Here is an 11,666-nt window from a genome sequence, read left to right as displayed (position 1 = left end):
AAGAGTAGCAAAAACAACTTCCCAAATGACACATGAATGCACAAACTTACATTTTCTTTACAAGTTCCTCTGAATTCAGTAATGGCTTCAGCAAGTGTATAGCACAGGGCAGGGTCTCTAAATTATATGAATAAAAAAACCCAAACCCCTTTCTTCTGAATCTGTGCTTTATTGACACATTAATTGCTGCTTCATAATTTTGTACATCAAAAATCCCTATTGTGATCTTTTCTTTGAAATCCATGAAAAGCAAGCAATGTAGAAAATTCTGTTGTTAAGTCAATTAACTCCTCTGATTTTTCATTTACCAGATGCAGTAGATAACCACAGATCTTTTAATGACAAACATGGTTTCACTGGAAAACGTGAAATACAGCCTGAGGAGGCCATTAAAGCAGGTAATGAAATTCTGAAAGCTGGTATTTTGCATTTATTTTTTATGTTTAGTAATTTACTTACTGTTATTGAGTTAACTGGCTACTTAGGTACAAGGCTTTAACAGAAACCCTAATAAACATGTGAAAGCAGAAAAATGAAATTTGGCCATTCAGTGTGCTCTTTGCACATGGTCATTGTTGAAGACATCTTGGTGCCTAGGGAAAAGAACAAGTATGTTGCTTTTAAAGTATAGCAAATCATATTACTTTGAATAAACCTAGTTTTCCTCTTCGTATGTTCCAATAAGTATTTCAAATGTCACCCTAGACATCACTTTTTTTTCCCCAGCAAAGAAGTGAGTTAGAAAGGAATCTGTCAGAAACTAGAAAGCTCTGTGTGTGAGTGTTGGGGTTTTGGTTTTGTTTCTTGTTTATTCCCCCCCCCAACACTTGAGAGCTGAAACTAGACTTCAGAGCTATAGGGGACATGTAAGAGATTTCAGTATTTAAAAAAGTCAATGTTAAGTCTCTCACAATATTTCCTATACTTAAGTAAGATGAATTACCTTCATTAAAAGATTGAGAACCTGATCAAAACCAAAGTCAAGTCAACATGTTGTTTTGAGGTTGTATGTACCTGGATGTAGTAAAATGGCAATGAAAAGGATGCAGCCTGGTTCTGGATTTATCATCCCAAGATGAGCCTCTACAACATGTGTCTAGGTTCCCTCATGAAAAGAAGCTGACACTCTTAGGATGTATTTTGAAAAGCTGATCCAGAATAAGAGCTAGAAACTTTTGGAAAAACCACCCATGTTTAGCTTCTCCTCAGGAGAAATAAATCTGCTGCAGATCTCTAAAGTGAACTGGGATGAATCTCATCTTTAGACTGCTAGAGTGATCTGTTCCTCACTCAGCTGAAGAAAGCAATGCTTACTTCAGTACTATTGCATTCATCACTGTGCTAATGGGGGAAGACAAAGTCCCAGCCCCTGAGCTCTTGCAGGCTATTTTAAATCCACCCAGCACAATGCAAATGTATCTAATGCTAAATAAGTTCATAAATAAAGGAAATATGCTTAATTATAACTTCATGGACATAATTACTTTGTAAGTAGAAGAGTAATATTAATATATTTCCTAGTTGTTACATTCTCAGAATAAGGACTGTCAGTTTAATTCCTCATTGTTACATTCTCTGAATACCTGTCCGTTCAGTTCTGGTGCATAGCTGCAGAGTGGGGTTGTGTGTGTGGTGTTTTGGTGGTGGCGGTTTGGTGTTCTTCTTTTTAAGATAAAAGGAAAGTAAAAAAAAGAACCTACTTCCTCAAACACTGGTGTAAAACATATACTTTGGCAGTCAGAAACAATGTGAAAGGAAGGCATTCGTAATCTAACAGAGCAGTTCATGTAGAAGCATATTGCCGTTTGTGGGTATACTACCAACTCCTTTACATGAATTTGATTTTTAGGAGTTATGGAACTCTTTTGCCAGGTGCTGCTGCACCTCCAAAATTTCAAGTAAACCCAACCAAACTTTTCTGGGTGTGACCTGAAAATTTATATAACTGCCTCTGTTGTGGACATAATTTTAGGTGCTCTTCTCTCATCAAAAGTTTTCTTTGAAGCTGAAGTTTGTTGTAGAGTTCCTATCCAAAGGATATTTGGATATAGAAAATGGGTAAGGAACTCAGTATTCTTACTTTAATTGAAAAAGAAGGAACCTTACTAAGCTAAATTCTGCTGATTGCTTACAAAAGTATCTTAACATGTTATTACTGTGAAAGAACTCATGCAAAGAATTGCATAGCTGTTCCTTTACTAGAGTCTGCAAGTATCTATTCTTTTATACAGAATTAAGGTCAATAGCAGAGTATATAGAAATATTCATGTGCAATATGCTTGAGTCACTAAAGAAAAATATTTATCCAACAGGTATGACATTGGCAAAAAAATCTGAGTCAATTAACTATGAATATAAAGATTAATAATAGCAAAGACCCATAACAGGTTAGGTGGGATTAAAAATCAAGGAAAGATTCAAATAACAGTATTATTAATGTAAGTAATAAGAGCATCTTTGTGTCAGTTCAAAGACTGGAATTCAGGACTTTTAGATGCAAATTCTTTAAATGCATTCTTAAATGCTGACGCTTTATATACCAGAAACCTCTGTGTCCCTCACAGCTCCCCATCAATATTGTTTCTTTTTGTTAGTCTGTCTTTCAAAGTGTATGTCACCAGAGTCCTAAAATCTTCTCTTCCATTATGGAAGCACTCCCCCTGCTGCAAAGTCGGTCTTTCAGACTGTGTTCTCAGATTAAACACATTCCCTATGGTAACACCAAGGGAATGTATTTTCAGTGATGTAATAATGGAGTGTCAGCCAGATACTTGTACCCATCTGATCTGTATGCAGAGAACGAGAAATCGCATGGAAATTACCTATCATTTGTTCTCCAATATAGAACAATTATCCATCCTGCTGATAAAAAGCAAGATTTCTTCCCCCCCGCTCCTGGTGGTTTGGGTTGGTTTTTTTTGATAGACACAGAAAGCACACTTCTCCACCTCCCAAAGTGCAATAACAAGCTCCCAGGGAGCTTGGTAAACTGGGCCATTTAAAAAGTGCCAAAAGGTCTACCTGCACAAGATCAGAGGAGTGTATTAGATACAAATATGTTATTAGATATAGATATGCTATTAGCTATAAAAATATACTTTTCTGAGCTTTTGGGCTACAATTCACTACTTTATCATGAGTGGATTATTTGGAACTAAGTCAGACTACACAAAGAACTTCCGTTTTGCAAAGCTAATGAATTTGCTTGCTAAATTTACCTTTCCCTTCAACCTGAGGCTAGTGGGCATAAAGGAGGGAGTGGAGAGCAAAGGACAACTCTTTTGCAGCAGAACTCATAAGGCCTTAAAGACCATGACCATTAAGGTGTCTAAGCAGCTCCTATAGCATACAATGCTGGGCAATTTTGATCCTGAAAATTGCAGTTACCTACCTTTAAGTGGCTACACTCTTCCATGAAAGGAGACGTACCATTAAGGATTTTAAGGAAAAAGAGATTTCAGATAGCTTTGTTTTCAGAGTACTCATAAACCTAGCCACGATGTCACATACAATAGATATTCTTACTATGTTAACATTAAATAACAACCAACTTGTTTTATAGGGAATCTTGGAAGACCACTGGCTGATGAAAACATTGTGCGCACAATAATTGAATTTTTGACTTACTTGCATCTTAAAGGTTAGCGAATACCTTTTTAATCTTTCTGGTGTGGAATTTACTGGAAAGATGAGCTTATGATGAGCTTATCCTTGAATGCACACGTCTGCTACAGATTTGAGTGTGCAAGACTTTGGACAGCATCTCTGGAGGCAGTGAGGAACTGTCAATTTAGTGCACTTAGGAATAGGCCTGATTTAGAGAGTGTAGGTGATCCTGCCAGTCTGCAGGTCAATGAGTATACAACAGAGCAGAGTTCTAATATCACTTGATTTACTCCGGGCACTGTGAAAATAATAACAGCTACCACTAAAATTGTTTGGACTCAGCTGTTAGAAGCGTTGAAAACAAACTAAATACAGACGGATTACGTGGAAGTTAGTATAAAGCAGTTCAATGAAACATTCAATGATGAGACTTTGGTTCAGTGCCAAGAGCAGCTGGTTGAAATTCTGAAACACTTGCTGGTGACAAAAGAAATACAGGTCCCTTTTGCATGTGCATCACAAAATTGCAACCGTGGTAAGCTCAATGTTGGCAAAAAGATCAAAATGCTGCTGGTAAAAACTATGGGGAGTCTCAAAATTGTGACAAGAATTGTAAAACTGAGTTCACAGCTGATTCTGTAAGAATGGTAACCTTATTATAGCATTATGTGAAGAAGAAATCCAGCTGCTTCTGAGTTTTCATTACTTTTTATTTTAAATAAACAAAAGGAAACCCAAACACAATTCTGAGCTTTTAAACATCTTTTCAGCCCTTCTGAAACAGTCTAGAAGATATTCAAACATATCATACAGACTTGAAAAGAAAAAACAGAAAGGAAGAAGTACAGATCAATTTACTTATTCCCTGGGACAAATGAGTAAAAAAGGTTTTATTACAACAATTCCTTTTTTAGGATGGTGATGACAAACGGCTATGTTTATTCAGAAAAGATAGCATTATATGGCTTAATAAATAATGGACTCTCCAGATTATATAAAATGGCTTTTCCCTGAGATAGTTCTTGTATTCCCAGGTTTCAAAAGACACAGAACATTAACATATTATCCCTTAATATTTATTAACAAAACCCAGTACAAACTCATACATGAAATCAGAACTGTAGGTTCAGGAGGTGAAAAACAAGCTTTGTTATGGTAAAGATGCTTCAATATTTTTGCTAAAATGAAACTTTACTACATTAGATATATTAGTTAAGATATGTTCCTTTGAGGGGAGGGGACAAACTCCCACTCATGGCATTCAGATTCAGGAGTGGTTTCTCAAGTAAACATGCATTTTGATCTGCAAGATGAAGTGAATGTTTTAACTGCTAACTAGTACTTTGGTGATAACTAAAAGTGGCCTTAGGCTCTTGCTCTTGAAAATCATTCCCCCAAGCTTAACGGTTTTCCATGTAGATCAGGCTGTAGGGTAACTGGATAACATTAAAACTTCTGAAATGCTGTCATTCTGTCACTGCTGTTTCTAAAAAGCTGAAATTATAGCAGGATATAATTATTATCAGATTATAAATTATTAACATTCAAAAGAAAAACCCCAATAGTTTATACATTAAAATACGAAAAATTCAAGGATTTGCCTCTTATAGTTGAGAAGAAAAATACGAATGTGTATACTACTGAAATTGTATTTTACTATTTAATTGCTGAGATTAATATGCATACTTACATATGTGTTACTACTTCTCTTTCTTCCTTTTTGCAGAGGTGGGAGCACTTGACAAGCTACCTTCACCAGATGAAACAAACCAGTCTTGAAGAAGGCATTTTTATTTTGTTGTAGTGTAGATTTAGGTTGAATTTTGAACAAAAGATCCAAAAGAGTGAAAGATGAGAAGTATTGTTTGCATCAATCTGAGCAATTGTGAAGAGCATTCTGCCTTCTGGTTGGTTGGTTTGTGTGTGTCTCTCCGTTTGCCTCTCAGCCCAGCCCACCTCTTCACCCCCTGTAATGTTACAGTGTGAAATTTTGCCTTGGTCTGTTTTTTCTGTAGGTAAACGATAAAATAAAAATAAAGAGCAACTACGTTGGTTTATTTTAAAATTAAATACATACCATCACACAACATGTCACATAGAAACCTGGGTTAAATTTTAAGGTTACATTTCATCTATACTCTGCAAAATTGCAGTAAAATTTTAAACTTCAGCTGAGGAGAACAGTGACTTCAAACTGAGTCTTTTTAAGTCACAGATCTGTCTGCACATCTGCACTTGTACACTTCGTGGAAGCCTTATTTCCTGGTCATATTTTCATGGGCATGAAATAAACTCTTGCTTATTTTAAATTTCATATTGTTCAGCTGTAGTGCCTCAGCCCATTAACCAAAGCATACCTTCAGGCAATACAAATTTAACTGTTCTGTACAGGTAACAGACCTTATGTGTAGGAGTTCTATTTCTATGCCATCAGCAGTACTGTATCTGTATTCTTTAATGAAGAAACCCTTCAGTCTACTTTAAGACTAAAAAAATACTTTATGAGATGCTTTAGTCTGAGTCCAGCAATCAATCACTTGAATACGTGCTTAATCCATACAAAAGAGCTTTGACGTACCAGGACCAGATTGCCAGGCCCATGCAGAATAAGTGTCCTATCAAGAATGAGGAAAGGTTTGAGAAGATACAGAATCTTAGCTTTTTCACATGCAGATGACTTTTCATTCACAGTGAAATGAAACATCATCCTTTAAAAATGCTGCTGTGCACTGGAGTGTACAGACTGACAAATTTTGTAGAACTTTTCTGCGGAGAAGGTCTTCGGGTGTTGGTTGATGAGAAACTGAAAATGAGCTGGCTTTAGTGTGCACTTGCAGCCCAGAAAGCCAACCATATCCTGGGCTGTATCAAAAGAAGCGTGACCAGCAGGTCAAAGGAGGTGATCCTGCCCCTCTACTGTGCTCTTGTGAGACCTCACTTGGAGTATTGTGCACAGTTCTGGTGTCCTCAACATAAAAAGGACATGGAGCTGCTGGAGCAAGTCCAGAGGAGGCCACGAGGATGATCAGGGGGCTGGAGCACCTCCCGTATGAAGACAGGCTGAGAAAGTTGGGGCTGTTCAGCCTGGAGAAGAGAAGGCTGCGTGGAGACCTCATAGCAGCCTTCCAGTATCTGAAGGGGGCCTACAAGGATGCTGGGGAGGGACTCTTCATTAGGGACTGTAGTGATACAACAAGGGGTAATGGCTTTTAACTTGAACTGGGAAGTTTAGATTAGATATAAGGAAGAAGTTCTTCACAGTGAGGGTGGTGAGGCACTGGAATGGGTTGCCCAAGGAAGGTGTGAATGCTCCAGCCCTGGAGGTGTTCAAGGCCAGATTGGACAGAGCCTTGGGCGACATGGTTTAGTGTGTGGTGACCCTGCTCATAGCAGGGGGGTTGGAACTAGATGATCTTAAGGTCCTTTCCAACCCAAACCATTCTATGATTCTATAATCTCACTTTTAGCATAGCAGAATACATTCTAGATGCTGAATCACCAATGCCTAATTTGAACCCTCACGGTTATCTCACCTTGTCAGTCAGCCTGTGTTCTTTCTCTGATAATCACTCAGCTTCTCATCTAATGTCTGATGGTCACTTTCCAAGGTGTACAAAATACTTCTTTTAATCAGATCCAACGCAATTCTGAACAAGTCCTTCAGATGAGGGTTTACTTGTTTTGTGGTTTGATTTAGGGGTTTTGGATTTTTTTGTGTTTTTACATGATAGAAAAGTGTGCACTGTGAATATCATACATGCTGCCAGGTCAACATTATTTGGTGTATTTACAGACTTCCAAAAATATGAAAGGAAGAGTCAAACCGAACTTCTCTAATTAGTACAGTTCAGTAATTCCTAACTCTGATTTTCACTAGTAATGATGTCCACATTTCCCATCATAAACTTGAAGCAGAGCTCACTAAAATCCAGAGGCATTCTTTTCGTTGACTTCCATGGACTTCGGTTCATCGACTGCCGAGAAGTAGTATCCATCTGCAAAACTCAATAGCAAGCCATCTTTCTATGGCAAAGCAGCTGAACCTATGATCAAATAAAAAGAACAAAATCTTAGCACTGAATTTATTTTCTGTTGAAATAAGATAAGAAATTAAGTTTTAAATTAGAAAACAGTTATTACTTTAATTAGCATATTATCAGCTCATTGAAGTTGAAACAAATTAGAATCCTGTTAGCTCTTTACAGCTGGAATGTTCTTGTTAGAATGTCTGTTTGAAATTCTGAAATTGAGACTGTTTGAAATACTGAAAAGTCATAGGATCAAGTTCCTTGGAAAATCTGAATCATTGTCTAAGCACGGAGGCCCAAAAGCTCTTACTCATTGTGCTGCAGTGCTATATGCATACAGTATAAAAACCACAGTGGGTCATAATAATCTAATTACTGATGGCAGTCCTTATCCTTTCAGCTAATAATTAGGGTATTCAAACACATACTGATAATATTCCAAAATACAGAGAGAGGTAAAATTTTCAATGTTTCTTTACCTTTTAGAGCTCTTTGCTAGAACAAAAGAGCAAAAAACAATAAAAGGGCATTCTTCTAGATCAATTTCAGTAACAGTTTCAGTTTATTACCAATCTTATTTATTTAAAGCATGTCTTAAATTACAGCTCAGACCTTTCATTTATTTGCTTATTTCCATACATTGCACCCTTTTTTGTATAGGATTAGATCAGACACTACATTTGTGCTAAAGACAAAAGCCAAAGTCTAAAAAATGAACAAAACTTTGTTACAGTGTTTGCCAATGAATTGAAATGACTCAGCATGCAAATCTAACTCTGACATTGAACAGAAGGCTTGCATGATGCTAAGTGACTGGACAGTAAAATGACAGATGAAATTAAATGCTGATGCAATCAATGTATATACACAGAGGAAAACAACTCTGATTTTCATACACATAATGATGGCTTGAATTATCTCCGGAAAAATAGCTTAGACTCATGGTACATGGTCCTCTAAATAATGTCATTTTAAACCTCAGCTGCAGTTAGAAAGGCGGCTGGAATGTTAGGAATTATAATGAAAGTAGCCAAAACCAAACCAGAAAACATCATGTCACTGTTCCCAGCGTTCATACCAGCTGCAGTTCTGGTCAGCTCATTGCAAAAAAACCTACTGCAGAACCAGAAAAGCTGTGGAGAAAAGTGATAAATATCTTTAGCAACAGGGAGCAACTTCTGTATACAGAGAGACACTAAATATACTGTAACTTCAACTAGCAAGAAAGACTAGTAAAGAGAGAGATGACAAGAGTCTTAAATGGTGTGGTGAAAGTGCTTAGAAAAGTTCACTTCTTCTTGGAACCCAGCATTTAATGATGTCCTGGGTTCAGCTCCAGCAGTCATTTTTTCTCCGTCTTAGTAGCTGGTGCAGGGCTGTGTTTGTGCCTTTCCGCCTGGGAACAACGCTGATAACACCGATGGTTTTAGTTGTTTCTCAGTAATGTTTACTCTGACCAAGGACTTTCTCAGTCTCATGCTCTGCCAGAGAGGAGGGGAAGCCAGGAGGAAGCAGAGACAGGACACCTGACCCAAACTGGCCAAAGGGGGATTCCACACCACAGCACGTCATGCCCAGTATATAAACTGGGGGGAGTCACCCGGAAGGCCCAGATCGCTGCTCGGGTCGGGCTGGGTATCGGTCGGCGGGGGGTGAGCGGTTGTGTCCTTTTCCCTTGTTATTCCTCTTATCATTATTATTGGTAGCAGTAGTGGTTTGTATTATACCTTAGTTACTGGAGTGCTGTTATCTCAACTCGTGGGAGTTACATTCCTCCAGTTCTCCTCCCCATCCCTCCGGGAGCGGGGGGAGGAAGGAAGAGGGGGGGGAGTGAGCGAGCGGCTGCGTGGTTCCAAGTTGCCGGCTGGGCTTGAACCACGGCAAATGATTACTTGATAAAATGACAAAAGTAACATTTTAAAACTCTACCTCCAGAAAAAGAGGTCCTTTTCCATACACATCATGATGAAACTGCGTCACTGACAGGCACAGGACATTATGGAGGCCGTAGGTTCTGAAAGGAAACAGTTCTATTCATGGAAAAAAAGTCCTCTGAGGTCCAACCACTGCCTCAAAAAATCTGATTAAATTTTTCCTTAGAACACATTATGGACATGTGTGCGCAGGGCTATAAAACAACCTGATCCATAATTCAGGAATTTATTAAACAGGGCTTCATGTCCACAGCATCTGATGCCAATTTCCAAAAGAGACTTGAAGAAATGAATACTCGCTATAACCAAAAGGGCATGATTTCATGCAGTATTACACCAGTCAGGTAGTCTCACTACAACTTGTCTAAATGAAGACCAGTGCAGCAAAAAAGAGGGAATTTCTGTTGGCACAGCTGACATCAGTCTATTCAGATTAGGAAGTCATTAGGCAGAAGACAGGATACACGTATTTTCCCACCTGTCTCTCGTGTAAAGGTCAGAATGCAAAATTAGCATAGAAAAATAAGGTAGGACTCAGAATACCGAGAATGTCTGAGGGGGCTTGGTAATGGGCTTGGCATCATTCTTTATTATTAATTCTGTGAGGACTGGGCATGGCAGGGACCAGCCACAGAAAACTGCGACTCTCAGGTTGCTCTATGACTCAGATTCAGTAGGTGGGTATACAGATGTCCGTTGTTAAAGAGTTTTAATACCTCAGAGCATGGGGTGTTTGGCAGTTCATGTGCCACACTTGGCACCTCCCAGAAATGAGCTTTAAAAGGCTGGGGTTGAGCTGCAGGTGAGAATTAACCTCATTGCTTGTAAAGCACTACGTTATTCTTAAAAATTGATCAAATTCCCCTGGGATTCAACTTGTGTGTGTTCTGTCATCTGTGGTATTCCTAATTTAATTGATCTCCACGGATTTTCCACTAATTAAGTATATATAAATCATACAGCCTAAGTGCTGGGAAACATGAGTCTCATATGGAATATCTGTCTGAGGGGAAATTCTAAAATGCCAAAATATGATCTATCTCAAATCAAGATAAAACGTTTCATTTCATTTGCATATTTTTTTCCTTCAGTACAGTTTCTAGTGTAAATGTTGGCTATTTACCACTTACAAACAATTAAATAATTGATTCAGAATGGATTGCTTCTATCATTTCCCCTTCAGAGTGTTTGTGAGGTCATATGATTCCTTGAAATTATTCTATTATTTCATAGAAAAATTCTATTAGAAAATAATTGATCTGATTTATGAAAATTATTACTATTATTTACATTTATCGATATTAAAGGTGATATTTCTTGACACAACTCAAAACTGAGGCTCTTCTTATTTACTTTAATATAAGTTCCTATGTCATATTTGTAGAATTAGTATTTTTTGCTTACTCTTTATTCAGATGTCAGTGCAGGGTAACAACATTCTGCTTTCCTAAGCTCTTCAGTTTCTTAGGGTTGTGCTATTCCTCTTGAACTCCCAATCTAAAAGACAGTAGATTTAGGAATCATTAGCTTTCTGGTGGTTTTCACATCTGCTGTTCTTTGCAGCTATTAAGACACTGCTCAAAAGAGTCTCCAAAGATTTGTGTGAGAATTTTATGCACCACTTCTGCAAATCAGTGTCTGGGGACGCTTATATCGGGTAACTTTTTATAGGACTATTCACAGGAGCTCTAGGCACTTGGACGTTTGTTCTGCTAAGTGAAGACCTGCATCACCTTCTTTCTCTGCTAGCTGGAGAGTGCGCCCTGGCCCTAAATCCAGAGTAACCTTTTGAATGAGGCATTTTGGTTTGCCGCTTCAAATCAAGCGGAATGAACCCAGGCCTTAGGACATAGAGAACCAGTAGGAGCAGACTGGAAAAATAACCATGATTTTACAGCTGTTACATTTTTGCACCACTTTTCAATACAGAGTTTTGCAAATCCTGCCTGCTTGGCTTTCGTGCTGGTCACCTACAAAGCCACAGCTCTTCCAAGGTAACATACGTGCACCAAACGCGCACCAAATCCTGACCTGTGAAACTCAGTCTAGTGGTACTGATGACCTTGAAAGTAGGTTTAATTCTGTCAGTTAAGGCCTG

The 11,666-nt window shown here is 38.2% G+C and overlaps 1 protein-coding gene across 2 annotated transcripts in view; it reads left to right on the top strand.

Annotated features, from left to right (window-relative positions):
• The window catches only part of GAL (galanin/GMAP prepropeptide), a 7,424-nt gene extending 1,973 nt beyond the window's left edge, over positions 1-5,451 (top strand). For both annotated transcript variants that reach the window (XM_010015071.1, XM_010015070.1), the window contains 3 exons: positions 312-398; positions 3,563-3,640; positions 5,333-5,451. In XM_010015071.1, coding sequence (XP_010013373.1) covers positions 312-398; positions 3,563-3,640; positions 5,333-5,385 — 218 coding nt within the window. In that variant the 3' untranslated portion in view covers positions 5,386-5,451. The remainder of the gene's footprint in view (positions 1-311; positions 399-3,562; positions 3,641-5,332) is intronic.
• The last annotated feature ends 6,215 nt before the right edge of the window (positions 5,452-11,666 follow it).

This window comes from Nestor notabilis, unplaced genomic scaffold, assembly GCF_000696875.1.
Source record: "Nestor notabilis isolate BGI_N333 unplaced genomic scaffold, ASM69687v1 scaffold4515, whole genome shotgun sequence".
In the NCBI taxonomy this organism is placed as follows: domain Eukaryota; kingdom Metazoa; phylum Chordata; class Aves; order Psittaciformes; family Psittacidae; genus Nestor; species Nestor notabilis.
Note: the sequence above shows the minus strand (reverse complement) of the source record. Positions and strands in the feature narration are given on the sequence as shown.